At 37.5% G+C, this 27,633-nt stretch overlaps 1 protein-coding gene across 1 annotated transcript in view; it reads left to right on the top strand.

The window, feature by feature from the left end:
- Positions 1-27,633, top strand: part of LOC122799348 (transmembrane protein 132D-like) — a 2,658,181-nt gene that overhangs the window by 2,533,396 nt on the left and 97,152 nt on the right. The window contains exon 6 of the mRNA XM_044068340.1: positions 19,424-19,697. Coding sequence (XP_043924275.1) covers positions 19,424-19,697 — 274 coding nt within the window. The remainder of the gene's footprint in view (positions 1-19,423; positions 19,698-27,633) is intronic.

A 27,633-nucleotide genomic window follows, 5' to 3' on the forward strand; every position in this document is an offset into this window, starting at 1 on the left:
CAAGCTAATTTAAGAAAGAAAACTCAAAAGTAAGCCATACACTGTAAAATAAATATATCAATATTACTAAAGAACAAGGACCGATTCAAAAGTACAAGCAAAATGAAGACCAAGGAAAGCCATTAGATATGGGTTGTACAGCTAACAGGATCATTTTGTGAGGCAGCAATAGACTGGAAAAAGTTAGCATTCAGAGGTCAGCTGGAGTTGCATATAAGTAATGGTTAAACTTCATTTAGCATCTATTACACCATACTAATGCTTTGATAACTGGGAGACAAGAATTCTTTGCCAAACTGAAGATTACTGAAGATTATGAAATCAAGAGTTGCTAAATATTTAGTGAGCTGCTAGATATTTTTTTTTACTTATTTTGTACAAATTGGGTATGATCCAGTGGGATCACTTCAATTTTAAGTACAGGTTACTAGTCACTTTATAAATACATGCAACAGATTAATAACTACAAATAAATAAAACATCAAAACACCAATAAAACATACAGTGCTATAAAACCAATAATTATATTAAATATTCAAAAATATGGTAAAACATAGTGCTGAAATGATAGAAAGGCAAAATGACATAGCTGGCAGAATATCAACTAAAAACCTATTCAAGTGCATGCATTTGTAACCCTCTTTTAAAAGTGGCTTGCACAGGAAAGCCCCACAACTGCTTTGAACCTTATTAAAAGCAACACATCTCAATTGTTTATCAGCAACATGATTGATGTGATGTACAGCAAGTTAGCAAAATATGTGACATATAATCAAACCGAGAATAGAAGAGCAATGGGAAAATCAAATGCAATAATGCCTGTAATGCTTACTGACCATACAGTATATCAACATTAATTATTATGAATACATGCTTCTAAATGTCACTATATAGTTCTTTATATTGCTTTATCCCTATCATATAGATGATTTTTGACAGCCAGTATGAATGACATACCTCATAGTGTATGATGGCTCACACATGTTAGCACCGCATAGCTTTAAATTTCTAAGCGATAGTTGTAGACCACTTAACAGGTTTGTCGGCAAAAATCTAGTAAAAAATATACAGAATGTATAGCTGAAGATTTTCTGAAGAAGTTAGGTATAAAGCTGGATAATGGTCAGTATAGGACGCAGTGGCAAATTCACTACAGTAATGAGATAGACGCGTGATCATTGAACTTTCGCAGATGCAAGAACTGAGTCCTGTCCTCTTAAGCAGCTTGTCCCTTCTTTAAATCAAGGAAGCATAGATCAGTTTGTAAGAGAAATAGAGATCATTCTAGATGGAAAAGAAGAAAGGGATCCCATGGTAATCACATGTAGTGATTCAACAGTGGCAGGACAATGTGGTAGGGTAACTGGTGCTGTATAGTGGCAGGACAATGTGGTAGGGTAACTGGTGCTGTACAGTGGCAGGACAATGTGGTAGGGTAACTGGTGCTGTACAGTGGCAGGACAATATGGTAGGGTAACTGGTGCTGTACAGTGGCAGGACAATGTGGTAGGGTAACTGGTGCTGCACAGTGGCAGGACAATGTGGTAGGGTAACTGGTGCTGTACAGTGGCAGGACAATGTGGTAGGGTAACTGGTGCTGTAAACCACAGAGAGAAGCATAGATCACTGTTAGGCAATTTTTCTGAGAGTCATTTACTAGGATAGCTGTTGGGCTATATCTTTCAAGAACCAAAACAACACAATCAACTTCTCTGATCATAATACAAATGTAGATTCAGCAGTGTGTGATGGGAAATGATTCGAAGGAACTTGGAAAGAATGACCAAGTAGGCAGCAAGATCAATGGTTCAGTGCAAATAAACTCAGAGTTCTGTACTTGGGCCAAAACAACCATGATATAAACCATCAGATATTGGAGGAGTGTAGCAAAGGCAACAGACTTGGAAAGTGTCTTGGGGAATTGACCACAACTGGATTGAACGATCAAGGGTAGAGTGAGCGGATAGTGGCCACAGCAAACAGAATGCTGAAGTGCATACTCATGTGAACAGATTTCAGATGAGTTAATACTTCCACTTTACTGACCTCTAGTCAGCAACACCTTGAATGCTGCATGTAGTTCTGGAGATCACATTTATCCCTTTTGTCCATCCATTTCTCTGTTTTCTCAGATTCTCCCATTCTCCACCCAGATGGACACACTATTCATATCTGTTCAGGATCACTCTCAGATTGCCCTGTTTGTCTGCAAATTAATTCATCATTTCATGATATTCAGTTTTTCACACATCCATTCATCGAATGAGACTGTCTGCTTTGATATCTGTTATAGTCAGAATTAACAATGTAGAATAAAATAGAAGGACATGTTCCTTTTCTAAAGGTTATATGACCTAAATCTAAGCCATGGTGTGACTTTGATTTTGACATTTTTCACCCTTTTGCAAGTTAATGTATTCAAAAGAATAAGCCTAAGTTTAACACTTTTGGCATGTTAAAATCAGGAGATGTCATTGTGCTATAACACACAATACCGATAGACTACTTAGATACAGAATAAATGGTTTCCTAATAGATCATCTGCAAACTGCAGTCTCAATGGAAGGTCAGTGTTGACTCCACATGTTCTTTCTCATAGGCTTCATGTAAGATCATTATAAACTAATAATGTGAACAATTTAAATCATAACTCTTCAGAGCAATCACAGCAATTGCCACCTATTTCATTTCAACAGTGCATTTTTCCTGTTTAAACCAACTCAGCACAGTAGCTGTGCTTCCAGAGTACATCAGGTATGTAATATCCTTATATGCAGATGTCACAAAAATAATTGTGTATCCTGGCAGACTGTTGGCTTCCATGTCATTAATGCCCACACATCCTCATGTTCTTATTCTAATGGCCACCACTGCAGATGCCCTGTTCAATACAAGTTAACAGTTCTGCATATTGGCTTTTTTGTTTGTGACATGTCATACCACAGACAAAATGCATGACTAAAATATAAGCTTGAAAATAACCATAGAAGCTTAGGCTTCAAGGTATGGTTTTGCTCTGACAAATTTCCAGCTCCATTTAAAACATATACGTTTCTCTACTTATTGATTTTTGTGCACACTCTAAAGCAACGGAATTAATTGCTTTGAAAAACTGAATTAAAAGTGGCTAAAGTATCAAAATAAAATATTTGCTTCATGTTTTTCTTTTGTTTATAGGCTCATAAGTTAATACTAGGCAAGCAGTCATTGAGATGTAGCCAAATAACCCCCTTGAATTACTATGTAGTTCAGTAGGCTTCATCCCCTGTTTGGCTGGAAGACCTATGTAGAATAAACCAGGGTATCATTTATGACTGCCCATCCAATTATTGAGATAAACTTTGAAATCAGCCAGGCTACTGCTTTGTTTGTCATGTAGGGGGGACCTTTTTCAATAGGCATTTAATGTGCTGGGTTAAGTATCTATCTTGCTAAAAAGTGTTTTATTTTTCTTTTGTGAAGCTGAGATTCTTGACTGATATGCAGGTATGCAGGAGGTCAAATAGGGCATTGTCTTTCGTGGCTTAAAAAGCAAGCCAAAGGTCACTGCAAAAGAGTCAGTAGAACTAAATAACATAAATACAAGGAAAGGGCTGTCAATCTCCTAAGGTAACAAATGGAATTGAGATAACTGATCTTTTTAGTAAGAATCTCTGAGGCCCTGTAGACATAGCAATATGTTTAGAAAGGTACATGCAGGAAGAAAAATTATATTCAGTTATGAGTATGAGGAATATTAATTTGGGAGGCTGTAGAGCAAATGACTTTGGAAATTAGGTGGGGCAGCTACTGCACTCCCTATTTTTCTTCCAAAAAATAAAGAAATATCCAATAGTAATTACCTTTTGGAGACATTTTAACAACTAATCATGTTTCACTTTTATCTTCAGTTTGGTTGCTCAGTCAGGAACAAATGCTTTTATGACATCTTAATGCATTTTCTTTTTGTGTAAGAAGATTCTTCTACCCACCCCAAAGCACTCTAGAATACCCCGCAAGCCACTCTGTGTTGCAATTAATATCAAGTTCACTAATCTTTTAAGTAAATTATTTATGTTTATTGATTTATTTCCATTTGTTTACTGGGATAGTTCAAATGAGCAGAGGTCCGTTTTCATCGGAGGCCCAGGAAGAAAAGTTCCAAGTAATAAATGAATAACAATATAATATACAACAAAAATTGATGATTTAAATAGAAAAATGTACACTTCAAAAGATTAAAAACATTTTAGGTCTGGTAAAATCGCAGCATTAATACAAATCCAATTGATGTCATTCTTACTACAAGAATACTTATAATTGAAAAGATGACAGAACATTCGGGAAGGCTACTATTATTGTATCATTATGGTAACATATAACATATATACCACAAAGATATAGACAGAGGTAAGCAGAAAGATAAAGAAAGAGGTAAGTGATGTAAAAAGAGGAGACCATAAAGTGCATCTTACAATACAACTGTTGTAAGGAGGAATGGAGACATGAGGATGCAAGATGCGAAGAGAAGAGAGGATGAGAGGAAAGTTATACCTCACAACTGTCCAGAATTTTTCAGAATGTCCAGATTTTTGCCCCATACTTTTGATGTCTTCCTCACAAAATTGCAGTTTTCTGGCAATTTTTTGAAGATCAAAGTCATTAAATTATGACAGATATTTGATTTTCATACTTCATATCCTTCAGAAAATGCATGCAAAATATGTTATTGTAGTACGTTTCTAAGTTTATAATTGCAATATTTTAAACTTGTCTCTGATTTTGGGCCTTTCCCCCTCCATTATTTTCAGCTTTGCCCAGAATTTTTGTACAAAGTGGTTGAGAGGTGTGGAAAACGTGAGAGGAGAAAAGAGGTATGGGTAGGGGTATTGAGGATTTTGTTAATATTATAAAATAGACCTTAAAGTATTGTTGACAATCCAGCCTTTGACAAAACAGCCATATAGGTTCATAGGTTCATAGACTGGTACTAGGCAATCACTATACAAGCCTAGCCAAACAATTCCCTGGATATTTCTTCTCACAATATTTACTTCCCTGGACCAATGTCTAGCAGGGCGACTGACATGATCCCCAGGGTGAATTTCCCATCTCCCATACAACCGTCAAGGTTCCTTTTGAAGAGGGTCAAGGAGGAGCTCTGCTTGACATGTATGGGCAGTCTATTCCAGAGTATGGGGAGTCTCTGGGTCAGGAACCTATCCCTCCAGCATGTTTTGTTCATTGTGATGACAAGGTTTAGATCCCTAGTGCGTGTGGCTCTGAGGGATTGGGATTTCTTTAAGTGGAGCATGTCCAACAGCTCAGGGTTTGACATGGCCTTGTATGTTAAGCAGAGATCGCCTTTGAGTAGACAATATGCCACAGAGTATAGCTGGAGTTTTTTTAGATGATCAGCATGGGGCATTCTTTTAGTGAGGTATTTCTGCGGCCTTTCCAGCAGATGTCTTGTGAGGTACATACCAAACAGGGCATTGTACTCTATAATGGGGTCTAATGAGGGATGAGTACAGTGGGACAATGACCTCCTTTTTTCTGAATGAAAATCCCTTACTGATGAGGTGTGCCACATAGAAGGATTTCCTGACTGTTGTCGCGATGTGGTTATCCAAGGTGAGACCGCTGTCCACCCGTGTCCATAAGTCTCTCTCATCACACTTTCGGTGTTTAGTGTACAGCCACCTATGTGGTAATTCATGAGTACATGGTTTTTCTCAAAGGTACCTAGACCATAAGAAGACATTCTTTGTTATATTTTCTGTCCATCTTCCTGACATTTGCCATCTCAGTTGTCTGTATGCAGGCTAGCGCCTTCCATGTTAGTCCAAACTAGAAGAAAAGAAAACTTTCCAAGAAACACTTCAGAAATTTGAGAGGACGGCAAAGCTAAAGACTCCAAGCATTAGGTTCAGGTCTTACAATGGCTAAAGGATCAAATGTAATTAAATCAAAATTTCTAGAACACTCCTGTAAAAGGTTAAAGTATTGTCAACATGTGTATTATGTACATAATACAGATTTTGAGTAATAAACTAGTTTTTGGAAGGGCAGAAGAATAGCTGATTAAATAGTCATTTGGCCACCTGAGCCACATGTTATATTTTATTAACTGATAACTTATTTATAAATGATACACAATTAGCTATTAACTCTGCATAATTTATAAATACACCTCATGCATTATTTATAATATTTTCCATAGTATTAAAACAAATCAGCTAAGATATCCTCTTATTTAAAATGAAGGCTTCAGAATAAATTTCAGGTCCAAATAGACTGTATGAAGATCATTAATTTCTACATAGTATAGTCTGCAAAATGCAGATTTATTCACACTAATTGGATCTTGATGTATGTAAGAAATGGCAAATTTAAAAAGTAGCAAAGAAACCCTTTCAAGATAGAGGTATGGTGCTTATTTGAAATTTGAATGATTAAATAAAACAAGTGAAAATATCCAGATAAAGAGAAACTAAAGAACAAAGTGTAGTCACTTCCCATGCACTTATGAAAAAGGTAAAGAGATAAGAAAGATAGAGACCAATTATCTGCAGCAGCTTTTATTTTGATTTGTATAATCAAAAACTAATTCATTGTCATTGAGGAAAATTTTAAAAATCATTACATAATGTAAAATAACTGATGAGAAAGCAAGTATTTCCAATATTAATGTGCTTTTAAATGTAATCTGTACTATATAAGGCCAGTTTTTAAATTTTTCTGAATACTGATCAGTAGAAATGTCCACTGAACAAAACTATCCACTTTCTTAGATGCTTAGCAGCAAACAGAAACTCTATAAAAGTTGTTCTTTGGAAATATATCCATTGTATTGGACTTTTTTATATTATTGTTACAATATATTTGAATAGGGTGTAGCACATGTTCTTGCAATATAGAATCTGTGTCTGCCATTATGATGCTGTATGACCTTGGAGTTAAAGTATAGAAGTCTGTGGTGAATAGAGGATGAAACTCTCAACATTATAGATTGCAGGTGTTCTTGTACCCTGCAATCACCTGATCTTGAAATTCCATGCTCATGGTTTCACTTTCAAGGTTCATTCATCTGTGATATTTGCATTCAGATTTAAACTGTAGAGACATTGAAATAATAGGATCAGATTACTGAAGGTTGATGGCTGTCTAGATTCATAGATAACCTTTGCACTCTGTCTCAGATGCAGGGCAGGGACTATATTGGCTATAGCGCTGACAGTCTTATAATTCAATTGTGGAATCTTGTGCCTGTCAGTATATTCCTGAGAGACTTTACAACTGAGGGAGCATCAGGTGAACATGTCATTTATTGTGACACCACATTAATAGTGGTACTTTGCATACTATGCAAAAGGGAATGAAGCTGCAGTGGCAATGCAGTGTGCACAGTGTAGCAGTTCATGAACCCAGCACATAGACATTTGTGGTACGAGCAGTGCATTGCGCTACTAGTTTGCAAGCAAAAGCATTGACATCTAAGTATTACAACTCAATATTAAGCGATCAGCCTATCCACACATTATGAACACCTTCATAACAAACCATAACAAGGGCATTGAGAATAAAAAAGCAGTTAGCTCAACTTACAAAAGGGAGGACATGGGTATGTCATATACGTATATCTATCTACCTATCTATATAGATAGGTAGGTATTGTCCAGTAGTATCTTTTTAGTGTAGAAGTGTAGTACCCTTGGTAAGCAGTGCCATATGCCAAATATGAAACATAACCTTATGAGTAACCCCATGACTCCCATAATGCAAAATGTTTTCCTACTGTATGAAGGTAACTGTGGCACACAGCTAGAAGTATGTCACACTGGATGAAATTAAAATGGGGATTTAATCAAAGATGTGCCTTTCTTGTTGCTGGCACCCCATACTGGCTGCCTGCAACTCATTCTAGGTGGCTCACAAACATGAAAGCTTGAGCTAGTTCAGCTGAGTCTTTTGCCTCAAACTCATTGGCCTCGTTAGTAGCAACTGGATAGGCTTTGCAAACCATGATACAAACTGCTCAGTTCACTGAAGTCTAGACTAATGTCAGAGTGCACTGTTACTCAGCCAGTGACTTTATTACAGGACAGTGCATAGCTGAACAGAGGTGCCACCAAAACAAAATTAATTTTTAGGGCACAGATTCCATCTCTATGGCATAGACTGACAAAGTACAGAATTTAACCCCAGTGACCCAGAAGTGCATACATGCAATCGAGGGTGAGAGTGAGCAGATGCTGCTAGCGCCCATTGTGGAGTTATGCAATAAGGCAGCTGCTCCTCTGCATCACCGGCTCCCAGCAGTGCCTTAGCATGCAGCCATAACGGGATACGACATTTGCATTGTACATCTGCAAGGTAGCCAGGTTTTGGACTTTAGGCAGAACCTGCATGAGTCATCAGTGTGGTACTGTATAAGTATACATACATTAAGCTGCTATAGAAATATTGTTAGGAATTAATAGAAAATATCTTAGTCAGTGTTTTGTGCCTGATGTGACTCGAGGTGTGTGTGTGTGTGGGGGGCACTGGGTAGTTTGCTATCCTATCCACAATTAGTGTGCACTCTTAGATGCAGGCAGCCCTATCTTGAGGGGTTGAAGAAAGATCCTCATACAATCATGATAAGGATAGAAGAAGCTGAAAGGAGGCAAAAAATCCTTCATAGCTGTCTGGATGACAAATACTTTGGTCAAGTGTCTCCTATGTCATATACCTCTGACAGGCTGGTGTAGCAGGTTGCTCATGTCATGAGTCATAGGAGGCAGGCTGATGATTTGTAGATATAGATTGAAAACCAGTTAGAGAAAAGTACATGCTAGCTCTCAGAGAATTGCCCTCCCCCTTATTTAAATATTGTTGCGATAGTACTATTTTTAACTGAAGATAATAGGTAGTAATTGTACATACCATGAAGCCTAGACATGACTAGTGAGACACACAATGATTTCCAATGCATAGTTTTATGAATATGTGCCAAGCATTTATACAAATATGTTAAAGGGTAAGTAGTGTAAGAGGCTGGCAGTGATACAAGCATTCAGGGCAGTCATTACATTCAGGCAGGAATTTTGGTAAGACATGCTGCAATGACAATATGCCATTTCTGAGTAAGTGGAGACATACAACATAGACAATGCATGACACTTTAAACCAGACAATGCCATGCTAAATTCCAACACACACAGCAGCCTCATGTTTTGATAAAGAAGATCAGATATAGATAGCACCATTAAAGGCAATGTCATCTCACTCTGTTTGCTCACAGCCAGAAGGCAAATGAGACAATGTATCAACATTTTTTTCTGTGTCAGGTTGTGCCTCCTACATCCACGTGAAAGTGGTTGCACCTCCCTGCATATCCTAAATATTGTAGCTCTAAAGTCACCAAACCATTCTCTAAGTTATATCAATTACCAGTATCTCCAGTAACAGTGAATTATAAAGGCCTGGAAATGACTCATGCAACCTAAGTTTGATTAGCAGCTCAGACAGCTGTTTGAGACAGCGTGGAGAAAAACAGGAGTGATGAGAGTGCATCCGTCTGGCTGTCTTCAAGAAAAGGAGGGCGAATGCTTAAAGTACACAGTTCAAAGGCTCATAGGTTCATAAAGGGTTACTAGACTGATGGCTCTACAACACTTACAAGGTTAATCATATTTATCCCAAGCTGGCCCAATTGTCAGTAGTTAGGTGAGTGAAATTCGCAGAGGCAAGGATCTATGGTAGTTAATACCGACTTTCTCTGTCCAGGAGGGACATGGGAGTCACCCCAGGAGTGAATTTGCAGTCACTCATCTATTGATCTAGGTTGTGTTTGAAGAGAGTCAGGGAGAGGCTTTGTTTCACATTTCTCTGGAAGCTTTTTCCAGAGAAATGGCAGTCCCTGGGAGATTTACCTGTCTCTCCAAAATGATCTGATCATGGCAGAGGCTAGGTTAAGATCCCTGGAGTGAGTGACCCTCATGCAGTTTGATTTACAAATGTGCAACATTTCCATCAGGGCCAGGCACAGGTCACCCCTTAGCAATCCGTATGAGACAGAATACAGTGACAGGGCTTTCAGTCTTTCCACATAAGACTTGTTTTGTGTACCCTGTAATTTCTTCTTAAGAAACCTCTGTGGTCTCTCCAGTTGTTTCAGGAGTCTGGTGAGGTACATGCAAAAGGGAGCATTGTACTCAAATATTGGTCTGATGAGGGCTGAGTATAATGGAATTATAACATCCGTAGATTTAGATGTAATGTCTTTACTTATAAGATGTGCCACACAGAAGGATTTCCTTATTACTGTGGATATTTGGTGATCAAAGTTGAGATTGCTATCAACCTAAGTACCTAGGTTAGGTTAGGTTAGTACTAGGCTAACCACCCTTGCAAGCCATTTTAAGCCTTGCCAATTATCCCTTGTGAGACTCAAACCCTGCACCTTTGGTTTGTAAAGCAAACACCTTAACCATTAGGTCACCCTCCCGACCACTGGGTCTACACTTAGGGGGTTGCTGTCCATAAAGTAATTAGAAGGAATGTCAGCTTTCCCAATGGAAATAATAATTCATTTTTTGCATTTAGCTTTAATCTGTGGCTTTGGTACCAATCATCTGTCTGCATTAACCCTGTCTGTAGTATATTAACATCATTGGGGGATTTAATGATTGCTCCCAATTTGCAATTTTCAGTGAACTTGATCAGCCACAGGCCTTCCAAGTTTGTCTGGACTTCTAAGAAATACATTTCAAACAGTAAGGGACCCAGCACAGAACCCTGTGCTATGCCACTGGTGATTGTTGAAGTTACCCACTTTGACAGTATGTGTGCTGTCGGTGAGACACTTTGCTTCCCAACTGGTAATGTAGGGGTTAATTCACAATTGGGAGATTTTGCCATAATACCTGAGTGAGAGATTGTATCACTTGCCTTGGCTAGGTCAGGATAGGTGATATGCACTGTCTTTCCCTTGTTCACGGCCTTGGTGACTTTCTCCAAGATGTCAATCATGTTTAACAGGCATGATCTACCTTTAACAAATCCAAACTGGGTTGGGTCCAGTGTCTGAAGATTACCTCTGTCCTTGTTAATAAGGTCCATAATGATTATTTCAATGACCTTGCAGATGAGGCTAGTCAGGCTTATGGGCCTATAATTCCCAGGATCAGTTGATGGTCCCTCTTTGTGCAGAGGGATTACTGTTGCTGTCCTCCATTCCAATAAGTGGGTCTGCTAGGTCATGTTTTAAGTTGTTTAAAAGGGGGATGAAGTTTGCTCCAAATCTGTCAGCTAGCAGGATGACTATTACCTCAGATTGAGTATGGGGGGTGCTATCCATAAGCAGTTCAACACATAGCTGGGTATTACCTTTTAGATTTCGGATATAGTTAAAGAATGCCTTGTGATTATCCTTATCTAGACTGGCTATTTTTGCTTCATAATTGGCTTTAGAGGATTTGACAAGATCTCTGATTTGTTTGTTTAAGCTTGAGAGGGATTTCTACATCTGTTTAACCCTTTCCCTCTTATTCTTGGAATTAGTTTATTTCTCTTGGTGTGTAGCCAGTTTACACTAGGAGTCCAACAGGGTGCCTTGTTTTCTTGGCAAGATCTGGTTTTATTCCGGTCATGTACAGCCGATTCTATACAGCTGCTTAAGTGGTTATACAGAACATTGGTGTACACCTCTGCATAGGAGTCCATGTTATCTGCATTTGAAGGGCATTGAAGCTTCTTATACCATTACTTAGTAGGAGGTTATCTGGCTTTGAAAAATTCTTAAGCATTTTTGAGCTTGCTGGGGTATCTGGTCTTATAATTACATTGAATGAGACTGATTTATGGTCCAATCTTACCAGGGAGGACATCACACAGGGAGGGTTGTAATGCTCTCCCATGTTAGTGAGTGCTATGTCTAGGACATCTGAGCCTGTTGTGGGCAGGCTGACTAGCTGTTCCAATGCATTTCCATTGACAAAGTCCAAGAACCTCTTAGCCAGCATGTTTGTGGTCATGTATGTTTACCAGTCGATGGTAGGATAATTAGAATCACCCACAAGTAAGGTGTTGGGCTGTATGACAAGGTCTCCAGTAAGGCCTGGTAAGCAATATATGTTTCCTGTTTTATAACGGGACCTATAGTTAGCTATGATGTGGTAAGAGGCTTTTTCTATAGTTAACTGGTCATGGAGTAGCTCAAGAGAGTCATACAGTTCAATTGGTCTTCAGGTGTACTTATCCTTAATGAGGATGGATACACCTCCTCCTTTGGTTCTTTCATATTCATTTTGTGGTCTGAATATACAGATGGCATGGCTGGGGTGCTTTCTGCACCTTTGAACCATGTCTCTGTAACTTCACAGATGTCAGCATCTTCCAAAATGAGGAGTGCTTCCAGAGCATGCAGTTTATCTAGAGACGCTTTTGTTATGTTAGGAGGTTGGTTGTTTGGACACTGCCTAAAAAGGTACAATTGGAGTGGCTAATGCCTTTGCTAGTATCCAAAAACTTAGAGGAGACAGGTGCAGACAACCTCTGCCAAAGCAGCCTGGCCTTTTTACCATGTCTTTCCAGGGTAATAGGGTTTTGCATTCAAGTTTTATTGTTTGTACCATTTGAAGCTTTTTTAGTTTCATTTTTTGTTTGTATTGTGGCATTATCTTTGGAGAAGGTAGAATGTTGCTTAAGGCTAGGCTTATACCTGCCTGTGACACATAATCTGAGATCTCAATCATTTCTTTCTTCATATAGTCTAGTGAGGTACATCTCAAGTCATTCAGGCCCACATGGGCTATGACAGTCATACCAGTACTTGTGGTTGAGTGACTTGACAGATCCTGGCACCTGACAGGTAGCTAACTGTAACCTGCTCCTTATCTAGCCTGGTGAGAGGAACATCTGTGTGTCTCACAATGGAGTTACCTATGACTGATACTTTAGGTTTTGTGGTTGTACACTTTATGGGATTATTTGCTGAGACACTGATGTGTATATTATTATGTGTTGTGACTGCTTTTTGCATTATCATGTGTGCAAGTGGTTTCCATTTGGGAGGCTTCTGACCTTTTGGTAAGTTATTAGTGAGTACCTCTGCATATGTGGTTTTATGTGTTGTGTCCTTATTTAGTGTGGGAAGTGTGTATGTGCTGATAATCATTTTAGCATTCATTTTTCCTTATGTTAGAGTGTTGCCTCTAATTTCATAGTGTAATTACATCTCTCACATAAAGTATTTGTTTCAGGAGTAAGTGGTTCTCAGTATACAAGAGACAATTGCTACATTGCCTCAGGATGCCCATGTCTATCAGAATGGTCAGAGAGATGATGAAAAACTGCCCATCTATGATAGCAGGCTCTTACTGCATGTTTTATTAGGGAAGGGAATGGGTTAATGTGACAGGACTATGCTGGTAGCGCTGAGACTACAAGAGGGAACTATACTTTGTGTATTGATCAATAAGACAGTGCTGCTCAGTGTGCAGATGAGGTGCTCCTAGAGCAGCAGAAAAGTGTGGAAGGGATTCACTGAAAGCTGTTTAGGAAAAAGCTGAGCTTCTAGGCTTTTGAATCTATACATGGCATTGCTAACCGAGGTGAGGCTTAAATACAACCAAGAGAAACAAGTTTTAAGCTAACTACCAATCAAGAAAACACACAATAAACCTTCCACCTGCAGTCACCAACTCAGACAGGTTAGATCAGCACACTTCTGCTACAACGGTGCAGAAAAACACCTTCTTAATGTAGAATAGCTGGTTTGTAACCCAAGTGTAACAAGACCACACAAATTACCTACAACAGCCCTGTGACTAATAGATACAATGTAATGTATCTGACAATGTCGAGCCCCCAAATGATGTGGAAATCCTACAGAAGAGCCTCGCTGAGACAGATGCCTGGTGTCAGAGCCATGGCCTCAAGCTCAATGCCAAAAAGTGCATTGTCATCCCCTTTGGTAAAAACTCTGTACGCATGAAATACTACATAGACAGCAGTCTACTTAACACCGAATGTGTGATAAGAGACCTTGGTACCCAGGTGGACAGTAGTCTGTCCTTTGATAATCACATCACCACAGTAGTCAGGAAGTCCTTCTACATGGTACACCTCATCATAAAAGGGTTCTCATCCTGGAAAAAGGAGGTCATTGTTCCTCTCTACTCGACATTCATTAGACCACTATAGAGTACAATGCCCCTTTTGGAATGTACATCACAAGACATCTGCAGCAGCTGGAAAGGCCGCAAAAGTACCTCACAAAGAGGATTACTGGCCTCAAATAGATGCCCTACACTGACCGTCTCAAAAAACTCTAGCTTTACTCCGTAGCATATCGCCTACTCTGAGGTGATCTCAGCCTAACATATAAAGCTATGTCAAACCCAGAACTGTTGGACATGCTACACCTAAAAAAATCCCAATCCCTCCAAGCTACATGCTCTAGGGACCTAAACCTTGTCACCACAATAAACAGGACATGCTGGAGGGATAGATTCCTGTCCCAGAGACTTCCCATACTCTGGAACAGGCTACCCATCTATGTCAAGCAAAGTTCTTCATTAGCACTCTTTAAGAAAAATCTTGATGAGTGAATGGGAAATAAGAAATACACCCCGGGATTCACATCTGTGTCTCTGCTCAACAGTGGCACAGGAAAATAACTTTCTTGGGTGGCGTGAGCCAGGGAACCTTGTTGGCTAGGCTTACGTAGGCCCTCGGGCCGATAGCCTAGTACCTACCTATGAACCTATGAACCTATAAAGCAGTAGCAGGCCGTACAGTTTTTTAAACTGCTAAAGTACAGTCACAGTATATAAGATAAGTGCAAAAAATACTTAGAGCCCTTTCTTGTCCTTCCCAGTTCAGATAGGCCAGGTAAACACCTACTGTCACTAGATGAGTAATCCCAGTCCTCATAATATAAAAGCACGGTAAAGGAATGCCCAGAGTGAAATGCTACCACAAACAAACTTAAAGATACAGATACAGAAGTGTACTTTAAACAGATTATAAAAGTGGGATTATTCAGTAAAAGTACTTCACTTTGTATAAATGAACCAAGAGCCACTCAATTGTACAGAATTTATAAAAATCACTAAAAACAATATAAACTTATTAATATGCCCTCCAGCCAGTAAACCTCCAGGCAAAAATTTCTAGTGTTTCCCCAAAATAAACAGACCAGGCTATCTCCTACTGCACTAGATGGAAAATTTACCGACCTCTTGATGTAAAAACAAGTGCTTGCCAGAGTATAAAAATACACTACTTTATCCAACAGCTAGCTAGATAATGATTTCAGAGCAAGTAAATCAGTAGAACAGACAATGACCAGCAAAATTCACTTTTTCAATATAAGCACAAGGAAAGGGAAATAAATAATTCAGAATATCAACAGCAGTCTAGAAAGGGAGGATTTATTAAGTTCAATTTACAGTAGGGGTGGACAGCCCAAAATCACCAGGTTTAAAAAGCAGATCAATGAAGGAGAGAGTGGATGGGAAACACTAGCAGGGAATCACCAGCAATGCTTTATTTTATGCAGGCTTGAAATCTTTTCAGGAAAAAGACAAAGCCCCAGAAATTCAATGTGTATTTTGGTATCATTCAAGAAACAATTTAAACAATGAAAAACATGTGAAATGTGCAGCCTAGATACATTTAAGTGTCTATCTCTCAAATAGAACAAAAACACCAGGCCAAACAGATTTCTTAAAACAAAAAACAAAACGGAGCAGGTAAAACAGAAAGCAGTTCTAGCACTCACAGACAAAAAGATATAGGTTTACTTTTTTCACCCATCAGGTAGTCAATAGCAGTGCTTTAATTTATGCAGGCTTGAAATCTTTTCAGAAAAAGATAAAACCCCAGAAATTCACTGTGTATTTAAGTATCACTCAAGAAATAATCATGGTTAAATCACTGATCACTGGTGTAGATCAAGGATCACATGGAAGTGCTTGCCTTTAGGGTTAGGACCTCCTGATCGCATCACACATGGAAGTGTACACATATATTGCAGAGACTTACTGTATGCAAATGCCTTGGACTGTTATAATCATATGTATTGGAATCAAGGATAAGGGTCCACCTGCCAGTTTGTTAGCCATTCTGTCCAGTCAATGTATGACCACTCCCAAGGTGCTCCATACCCAGGCTCAGGGAAGGTATTCAGCCTCCACACTGAACTGGACCTGGACCCCTCTCAGAGAAGGATGCAGCCTGGACTTATCCCTGATATGGGACATCATAGAACTCCTTCTGTTCCATCTTAGTACAAGTCTCACCCAACAAGGGACAGAGTCAGGACATGTCCCAGCTGATAATGAGCACTGAGGCAAGCTGGAGCTATGATCTGGCAGAAGGACTGAAGTCAGTCATGGCTCTACCCATAGGCGGACCATAGTAGCATGCAAAAAGAATTCTAATAGCTGGGGGCTGGTAGGTAGTTTGCTGTGTTGTAGAAAGAAATATAAATATTAGTTAGTAGCAAGTTGCCTGTTTAGTAACCAGTTTCTGACCAAATGGGATATCTTTTAATTGGCTTCAGCAAAACAGTTTGCTACAAAGATGTATGAACAAATCCAGATGTGAACTACTGGTGGCTGCAAAACCAGTGAAGCAGTGCACATTATTTGCAGTACCATGTCATTCAAAGTATGACATGTATTCTTTTTGTCTGCAGGCAAGGATGAAGACAGATTGGTATTTTATGTTGATCAGAAGCTTTTAGATCGGCTGTGTAAAGGAAATACCTGAACTTTTATGGAGTCATTATGTGGAAGTACTGTGCTCAATATAGCCATAGCAATGCCACAAACACTCATGGATCAAGGAGTTCATTTGCCTCATCATTGCAGGACATTATAGTGCTGTTTGAGCTTAGGCACAAGGACATAGGCAGGAAAGAATATGGCAGTCTGTGCTCCTTGCAGCTGAGCTGTACATCCAGTGCTTTGGCAGATGATACAGTACATGCACTACAATGATCACACAGCATTACAGATTGCATATCCTGCTCTGAAAGGGTACATGTGCTTTTTAGGGCATGACATGCAGTGCAATGCAGTGTGCCCCTAAATGCATTTTTTTCCAGTGAACACTAATAGTATTGTACTGTACACATGTTGGGAGCATCAGGATCAGACACTGTATATGACTATTACCTTGCAAAGCATATACATATATCTGAATGTATGTGCATGTGTGTGTGTGTGTGTGTGTGTGTGTGTGTGTGTGTGTGTGTGTGCGCGTGTCTGTGTGCGTGTGCGTGCGTGTGTATATGTGTGTGTGTGTCAGTGTTTGTATGCAGTGGATTACTGACCTCCAGATTAGTGGCTGCACAGTGTGGAGAAAAGGGGCTGGAATCTTTCAGAAACTCTCTGCATTGCATTTACTTTTTATTCAATTCCTGCATAGCATCCCTAATTGATATCTAATTAGAGCTTAATTCTCTTTGATTTTCATCACTCATCTGCCATGTTTCAAGTTCCTATTGAATTCTTTGGGTGGCCAATCACCCAAGCTCGTCTGACAACCAAAGTTCTGTTTTTGCAGCCGTATAGATAGGTAAATACATAACATACATATATGTACATATAAATAAAAATTTAATTTATATATATGCACATACACATACACATATGTATAAATATAGATTTGTGTGTATATTATTGATAGAGGTGTAGGGGTCCTTTTGTATGTGTTTTGGCATTTGCGTACATATTCTGTCTTTATGTAAGTCTAGGGAAGCCTTTGAGCATTGTGAAAGCTGACTCACGCTTAAAAAGCTGTCTGTGACACAGCTGACAGTAGTAGATTGTCATCTGCTGAGTTGGTAAACCTCAGAGTTATAGATCATTAATATATGACATGCACTCCATGTGTCATGTTATTGTACAGTAAAATGTACGTCAGCAACCCTGCTTCCCTGTGGTCTATGAATTGCATATAGGCATTTTCTGGCATTTCCGATGCAGTAGCTGCACAACTGATGAGTCATAGCACATGAATGCATCTGCAAGAAGAATCACATGCTCGGAATGTTTCTGATTCTCATTATTTCACCCTGGGATTCCAACATATGTTTTATATGATGGGATTCCAACATATGTTTTATATGATGGAATTCCAACATATGTTTTATATGATTCAGATGAGCATTAGCAGTAATGAAACATGTAGATGGGCAGGCTTATTTACTTATTTTGATTTGTTAAATGGGGTCTGACCCAAGTGGACCCATTTCAGGCTTAGACTCGATGTAAAAACACAACATTAATAGAAGCAAAACGTATAATGCATAATTTCTACAAAAGCAGGCAAATCATGAGTAAACATGGTCAGTGGAAGAAGTATTTATAATTTTCAGATCTCATAAATTTGGATAGCATTGCTAAGTTAAACACATGATTTTTCATTGCTTGTAAATAAATAAAAACATAAATGCTTAGGCTGCCAAGAATGTGATACACTTAATTTTGTTCAGTTCTCTATTATTTGTCCATAAGATCAATGTGCTTTTAGATCTTTTTGTAGAAATACCAGTCAAGTTTCTAATTAAGTAAAGGGGAGGGTTAAAAAAATTCCCAGTAATAAATGTCAACAGGTAAATAGGTTTTTACACTTAATATTAGTGTTTAAAGCACTTTAGTCCTTCAGCAGAACCCTGCCTCTTTAACTGAAAGAAACCACCACACACAGTTTATTCCAGATTTCAGCAAAATTTAAACAATTGTTCCATGTTAGCAAGTCAGTTGTTTAACTTGAAATGCTGAAAACCAAAGAAACCGTGTTGGGTAAAACCTTGGTGCAGAAATAAATCCAAATGAAAGGTAAAAAGTAAAAAATGCACAGGTTTAAATAGAGATTCTAAAATGCCAATTAATCAATCTCAAGCATTAAGATTAGCTAAATTCTTTGAAAATTTGTCTAATGTATTTAACTATTAGTTTCCAAGTATTCTATTTAACTTTTTCCTGCCTAGTATTTTTCCATGTTTTATAATGATTTTATAAGTTTTTTAAGTGCTTTCTCATGTATAGTATTTGATTCCTTCTTGTACAATGTTTTTAAGCAATGCTTTTTTTAGTTTGAGCATGAGGCTTAATTGTTTTTCACTGCTACTTAATCATTGTGTGATTTTTATTGATTAATTGGCATTTTAGAATCTCTATTTAAACCTGTGCATTTTTTACTGTGGTGTCTGATGAAGCAACTTTGGTTGTGAAAGCGCTTACCACTTTGTACTTTGCTGTGATTAAACGTTTGCTGTGTGTTATCTTGGTGCATTTTTTACTTTTTAACTTGAAATGCTGTTGATATAGGTTGTGTTAATGTGTAATCGTTCTGATATTACAGTTCAAGTATGATATATGCAAAAGTCTTTGCATCTGTGGTGTTATTCAGCTCCTGTTCAAATTATACTTTTCTTTGGTAGACCAGCCAGAGATAGTGAAGATGAGGAAGAAGATGAGCGAAAAGGAAGAGGCTGTGCCCTCCAGTATCAGCATGCACTTGTACGAGTCCTTACTCAGTTCATTGCAGAACCATCGGACCCTGGAGGGCAGTTAAATTATATACTAGGCTCCGACTGGCACTTTGACATTACAGAGATAGTTATCAACTTTCTGACAGTTGAAGACCCGAGAATTGCAGAATTGAAGAATGGCAGGGTTTTGATTGGACAAGAAGCAGGGATGACACTAATTCAGGTAAGGAAAAAAATGTAAACAATATCATCTATTTGCTTTCTTCATAAGTTGAAATGAACCATTATTTCATACCTAGTCTGTTTACAGAACATGTCTCTGACGCTCAGGATATAATATTGTACTGTTTTGCCAAATTCAATCTTTTTGTAGCTATTGCTTTTAGTTTGTTAACCAGGTATGCTAATATGTTGTTGGGTATGACTGAGAGTGCTGTCTGGTTGGCTTAGTTGCTCAGAGTTACATTTTCGAAGTGAGAACTTTTAGAAAACATTTTTTATTGTAAATTTATATAAAAGAATAATAATAAATCCGGCAAGTCATATGCCTGCATACACGAAAATACAAACTAAGGACATTGTGTAACACAATTAATCCAAGATAAAACTTCCTATGTTTATATGTCTGAAGGTGCTAACTTTTAACTATTTACAAACAGTTCCTATAATATATCCCCATACAGAAGGTTGATGCAACTACTAAGAAACTAAACAAATCAAAAACTGCTACAAGAAAACAGTAAATTAATGAGCACTGTCATTCAAAACCATACAGACCATCAAATAATGAACAAAACACATTTAAATAAAATTCAAATCATGTCACTTGATCAAAAAATCTTCAATAGCATTTAACTACCACATGATAAGACATATCAACAAGAAAATCTTTAAAAAATTCAGTGTAAAACTAATTTCTACAATAAACTGATTGAGATAAAAATTGTAACTTTTACATGATATTAACAGTTTCAATAAGGCCTGGAAAAACATCAGCTTTTAATTTAAGTTGCCACTCCAATTCCTTCTTTTCTAAAATTATGTTGAACTCTCCATCCCCTATTGTCCATAACTGATTGGTCAAGAATATCGAACACAAACTTCTTAAAATGATAGCTGTACATACGGTGTGAAATAATGCATTAGTTTTGTTCTTATTTTTTATTACTAAATTGTGTTAATAAATTCTAGCTACAAGTTTCCTTTTAGTTTTACTTACATGGAAACACTAGCAGCTGAACCACATAGCAATGTAAACCACACCCAAACAATTGCATATGAAATGTCCAGGAGGACTGAAGGACTTTTCGATACTGCTGACGTGTACATTAGCCCAAGTGTTAGTAAATGACAAGGAGAACAATCGTAACAGGAAAAAGTACCCTTTCTTTTAGTGGACTTGGACCACTTATTTTCAACAGAAAGAGTTTCAAAAGTAGTTTTAATTTTAAAACTCACTTTACTAGTAAAATAGCTTTGGCACCTATAGCACTAGTAAACTCCCTATTACCAGTTATTATTTTCCATATGTTCCATATTCATTAATGTCTGCACAAAGTGTATACCATCTGTATTCAACAACATCTTGACCACATTTTTCTGCTTTCTAGTTACTCAGAGCGATTACACTAAGTGTGCATGTAGTCCATACTTTATGGATACTTTTATGAATCCCACTCAATATTTAAGGCTGCAAGAAAATCAATAGGAAAACTAAAATTAGGGGCTAGAAGGTATGAGCTATGCTTGCACTGCCTATTCATTCAGAATGGTGTACACTTAGTGTAGGCATTAATGAATCCCAGGGATAATCTTTTTTTATTTCATCACTATCAAAAGTTATCAAAATTAACATAGAATGAGTACATTTTTAGGCCAAACTATTTTTGTTAGCTAGTTTATCATAGGAATTAGTTTATGTTGATTTTTTGTAAGGTGTTTTTATTGATATCATTCTTGTCAAGTGCTAGTTAATTTTATTGTGAATGTTGTGATCATGTGACATGACATGAATTTTATTTAAATCTGTTTTATTCATGGTACTGATTTTATCTGATGAGGTTTGAAGGAATTTGGATAAAAGTATTCAGGAAATATTGTTTCCTTGTATTAATCTTTAATTTGTTTATCATTTTTAGCTGTGCTTGCATTTTTTTTTTATTATTATTATTTTTGGTGAGTCCACTAAGAAATGAAGCCAAGCAGGGATACATTCCATGCTCTTTCTATCCACTTTTACTGTACACTGTTGGACAAAATGTTTAATAATTTTACTTGACTGCATGCATCTGTATTGTGGAATTGTGCTGAACACTGGAAAGTGACAGTTGAATAATCATTGGTATGGGTACAGCCACCCACAGCATGACACAAGTTAAGGCATCTCATTTTTCTAATTAAAGTCTGTATCATTCTTGGACACCACAGTTAATCTAATTTGCTGACTTTTTAACTCAGTGTGGCAAACTGTAATCAGTGTAATAAGGACCAGCACTAAACAACCCAAAGATTAAATCTTTTCCATACAATACCACTAGGCTCTGCAGTGCAGACACTAAACAGCAACCAGAGCAAACAACAACCTGCAATACCTGATTTTACTGCAAAGTCTTTATAGTTTGGTAAGAAGTTTTCATGATGACTGCTCTTACTCCTTTTCTGCAAGAGTGATGATCCTTAAAAAAATTCTCACAGATGACAGGCTGCTTTGGTTGGTCTATAAGATGGATTATGGCATACACTGCTCTATTTAGATTGCATGCTTCCTTGTATGGTACAATCAGTGGTCATTGGCAGAAGGCAGCATGCTAATTTTTTGATTTGAGGCAAAGTCCACTGAAAAGATCTGACTGTAGATTATTTTGAATAAAATCCTTGGAGACATAAACCATGTTGAAGTAAGTATGCTTTTATTCCATATATGATAGCAGCATACTGAGAATCACAAAAGTTGTGTCTAACATGGCAAACTAAATGGCTAACTTATATACACATAGAAAATACAAAATCAGCAGTTCTTCAGTTTAGGTGTTTTTCCTGGAATATTTTCCAATGACAAATATTAAATTGTTATATAATCAAATAAATCTTTCTATCTTCATGTAAATTACAGCTCAGAATGCCATATTTCTGAAACATGTTTCTCGTGCTCTCAGCTCAGTAAATTTCCTTATTCTTGACAACACTTCATTCACACAAAACTTGCTATAAATCAATAACATGGCATAATAGTAGTCTGCTATCTGTCCTTATAATGTTTCTAGCTACATTTCTCTGACAGTGTCTTTTCTTCACGTAGCACTATAACCTTTTTTTCAAATGCTAGCATGATGTCTGAAATAATTTCACATATTTTCTGTCTAGCTTGCATAGAAGCTATGTATAAAATATTTCTAGCTCAAAATATCCATTCTGACACCTTACTCAATAGAATTTGAGTACTATTTAAAAAATTGTTCCTGTTTGGGGGCCTTTGTCCCACCATTATTTTGACTTTGTCTAGAATTCTTGAACAAAGAGGTTGAGAGGTATGGAACACTTGATTTAGGCATGTTGCTCATTTGCAAGACAGAAATTTATTTTTAAAAGCTAATATGGTGTCTTGTTCTTAAAGTTATACTTGAATCAAGAAGCTTAAAAAAAGTGTTAAATGTTTTCATTGCTGCCTGCGGGGAAATGCTGTGCCCACAGCAAGCAGACAGTACAGCCATGCTGTAAAATGAGATTCGTTCCTTGCTCTGGGAGGCAATTTCTTGCATTCTTTCAGACAGTGTAAATGGACATACTGTAAGATGCCAAAAAATTCAGGGCAGCACAACAGGTTTCTTGGTGACTCACGGAGAGCAATGAGGCCTGACACATTAAATTGGTTCCACTGAAAACCTCTTTCAGTGGCCCAAAAACAAAACTTGCCACTCTGCATCCCATATGTAGATGCCCCCAAACATCCTTGCTCACCCCATCTCATAGTCACAGCCCACAATGCTTCTCCACCTACTTTTTACTGGCAGCTCCATCATTTAATGCCAGCAGTACCAGAACTAGCATATATGCTGAGCAGAACCTACACTAAGCAGGCCCAGTCTCTTGAATTGGCCATTCCATTACTTAGAGCTGTTACATCAGCACTAAATACCATTGTAAAATTTCTGAGTTCAGTGGTGCTGTGAGCTTAATTCAAATTTTGGAACATGTCCTGTGGCTCCTGTATTCCCTGATTTTGCAGAATGCAAAATTGTTCCTAATTTTGGATCTTTGTCTCTCCATTATTTCTCTTTATCCAGAATTCTTGAGGAAAGAAGTTAAGAGGTATGCACTTCTCTCTCTATCTTTCTCTCTCTCTCTCTCTGTCTGACATACACACAGCCATACAGCGACAGTTCTCGCATACACACACACACACAAACATAAACACACACACCCACACACAAACACACACACACACACACCTCTTCTCTCTGTTCCCTCACACACACACACACACACACACACACACACACACACACACACACACAGTCCTTGTAATGGCATTAGTTACTCTTGCTGCCCGATTTTTATTTTTATTATTTATTTATTTTGCTTCTATACTGTACTCTCCAAACAGCAAAGCAGCATTAACAAGTGCAGAAGAGATAATGGTTCTTTTTTTCCCAGTCTGTGCTTCATGACAACTTAATATGCATTTGTTTTTACCAGTCGTTAATACCCTGTTGTAGATAGCTCCTTAACCAATAAGGTTTTGATGTATGTGTTGCCCATTTATCACAGCAAAATCAATAAACTAAACTAAATAAATACAGTGATTGCTATTACGTACTGGGGATGATTTAACCTTTTAGGTTTGAAATGGTTTCCTACACTGAACATGAGACAGTCTGCACATGACTGCACTGTCCTTTATGTTAAAATTAACACTTTGTGAGATCCTTGCATCATTTCAAAAAGTGGAAAATGTATTACCTTAAATGTAGAAATGCCACTGCTACTAGTACGACACATTTTCATGTTTTATAAGAATAATATTTGTTTCATGTCAGCATGCTTTGCTGCTAGGAATATTTTGCTGTTGGTTCATTCATTCACACAAAGGTTAATAAACTGTCTCTTATAATTCAGGTTCATGGGTGTGTCAGAGCCTCTCATGGAAATTGGAGAATACATACTTGCACATATGCCTGTGCACATGCATACACACACACACACACACACACACACACACACACACACACACACACACACACACACGCGCGTGCATACAGCATACATGGATACCTGTTGCAATTTTGAGGACTGTAAGTGTAAACCTTGGAAAAAAGGAACTCCAAATATATATATATATATATATATATATATATATATATATATATATATATATATATAAATACAGTGGATATAAAAATTGTACACACCTCTGTTAAAATGCCAGGTTTTTGTGATATAAAAAATCAGACCACAATAAATCTTTTCAACCCCCCCCCCTTTAATGTGACCTATAACCTGTACAATTCAATTGAAAAACAAACAAATCTGTTAGGGGAAAAATATAAAAAATAAAAAAATGTACAATAAGCTGGTTGCATAATTGTGCACACCCTGAAACTAATACTTTGTTGAAGCACCTTTTGATTTAATTAGAGCATTCTGTCTTCTTGGGTAGGAGTCTATCAGCATAGCACATCTTGACTTGGCAATATCTGCCCACTCTTCCTTGCAAAAGTGCTCCAAATCTATCAGATTGCGAGGGCATCTCTTGTGCACAGGCCTCTTCAGGTCACTCCACAGATTTTATATTGGATTTAGGTCCTGGCTCTGGCTGGGCCATTCCAAAACTTTAATTTTCTTCTGGTGAAGCCATTCTTTTTTTGAATTGGATGTATGCTTGGGGTCATTGATTTGGAACTGTTCATAATTCCCTCCACCTTGACTAAAGCCCCAGTTCCAGCTGAAGAAAAACAACCCCAAAGCATGATACTACCACCACCATGCTTCACCATGGGGATAGTGTTCTTTTGGTGATGCAAAGTGTTATTTTTGCGTCAAATGTACCTTTTGGAATTGTGGCCATAAAGTTCGACCTTGGTCTCATCAGACCAGAATACATTTTCCCACATGCTTTTGGGAGACTTGATGCATTTTTTTTTTTTTTTTTGCAAATTTTAGCTGGGCCTGGATGTTTTTCTTTGTAAGAAATGGCTTCTGTCTTGCAACCCCACCCCATAATCCACACATATGGAGAATACAGGAGATTGTTGTCACATGTAGTACACAACTAGTACTTGCCAGAAATTCCTACAGTTCCTTCAGTGTTGCTGTAGGTCTCTTGGCAGCCTCCCTGACCAGATTTCATCTTGTCTTTTCATCAGTTTGGAGGGACGTCCAGTTCTTTGCAACATCACTGTTGTCCCATATTTTCTCCACTTTTTGATGTGTTCCATGGTATATCCAATGCTGTGGAATTTTTTTTGTACCCTTCTCCTGATGAATACCTTTCAACAATGAGATCCCTTTGATGCTTTGTAAGCTCTCTGCAAACCATGGCTTTTGCTGTAGCAGGCCACTGAGTAATTGTCAGGAAAATCCTACTAGGACAGCTGAACTTTATTTGGGGTTAATCAGAGTCTCTTTATTTGATGGCAGGTGTGTACGCAAGAAGACTGAATGCTATAATTAAATCAAAAGATGCATCAACAAAGTATTAGTTTAAGGGTGTGCATACTTATGCCAACCAGCTTATTGTATGTTTTTTATTTTTATATTTTTCCCCTAACAGATTTGTTTGTTTTTCAATTGAATTGTACAGATTATGGGTTACATTAAAGATGGGAAAAGTTTTGAAATGATTTATTGTGGTCTTATTTTTTTATATCACAAAAACCTGGCATTTTAACAGGGGTGTGTACACTTTTTATATCCACTGTATCGACATAGATATAAAATATATATATATATATATAGATAGATAGATAGATATTTGCATAGGTCACAGCCCCCCTCCCAAAATGCAAAAAAGGCCTTTTTTTTAGGTGTTCCAAGGTCTGATGTTTTGAATTTTGAACCTTTGATTTTCTATATTGTAGACTGTCCATTTTATGAACTAGATCTATTTGTGTCTGTGTGTGTGTGTGTGTGTGTGTGTGTGTGTGTGTGTGTGTGTGTGTGTGTGTGTGTGTGTGTATACTTCAAATTAAGAAAATCCCACTTACCTGAAAACATCACTGAGACAAGATCTCCGAAACATTAAACGAATGACCACATTGCCAAAACATTTCCCATGGTAAGTATCCAGTTGGCCAACATAGGGAAATTTGCCCTTTTCCCCACTGTGGTGTGATCCCAGAGTTAGTATATTTAGTTGGGGGGTGGGGGCATATCCCCCCACCTGGATGGATTGTAGATAGTGATGTGTATTTTTTTTGTACATGTTGGTCAACTAGATACTTACCAGGGGAAAAGTTTCAGCAATGTGGTCGCTTGTTAAGCTAAGGTTTTAGAGATCTCATCTTGGCGATGTCTTCAGGTAGGTGGGATTTTGTATATTTGAAGTAGACCCATATATATATATATATATATATATATATATATATATATATATATATATACATACACACACACACACACAAACACATGCACACACACACATATATATATATATATATATATATATATATATATGTGTGTGTGTGTATATATATATATATATATATATATATATATATATATATATATATATATATATATATATATATATATATATATATATATATTTTTTTTTTTTTTTTAATTTTCTTCTTCAAAATTTCTGTTATCCTCTTTCAATTATTTTTGGACATTAAACTCGTGTCTCTCTATTTCAGTAAGAAATTTGGGATATAGGATGGGACTGCAGCAACCTGGAAAAACATGTGCAGACAAAGGGGAAAATATGCAAACTTTACAATTGAAGACACCGCAGCCAAAACCAAATGTTTTTCTGTTTTCAGTAACATTTGCAAATAATGTTGTATGATCTTAAAAAATATTTTGTATTGTAACTTACATAATATTATTTTTCAGTGTTGTCAGTGAACACAACGTTACCTTTTGTACCAGACAGGACATATATAGAAAACAACAAAATGGGCAATAAACTTTTCTCAGCAAAAACACTCCACACTTGTTTC

Source organism: Protopterus annectens, chromosome 4.part0 (genome assembly GCF_019279795.1).
Source record: "Protopterus annectens isolate FY-2018-M chromosome 4.part0, PAN1.0, whole genome shotgun sequence".
NCBI classification, from domain to species: domain Eukaryota; kingdom Metazoa; phylum Chordata; order Ceratodontiformes; family Protopteridae; genus Protopterus; species Protopterus annectens.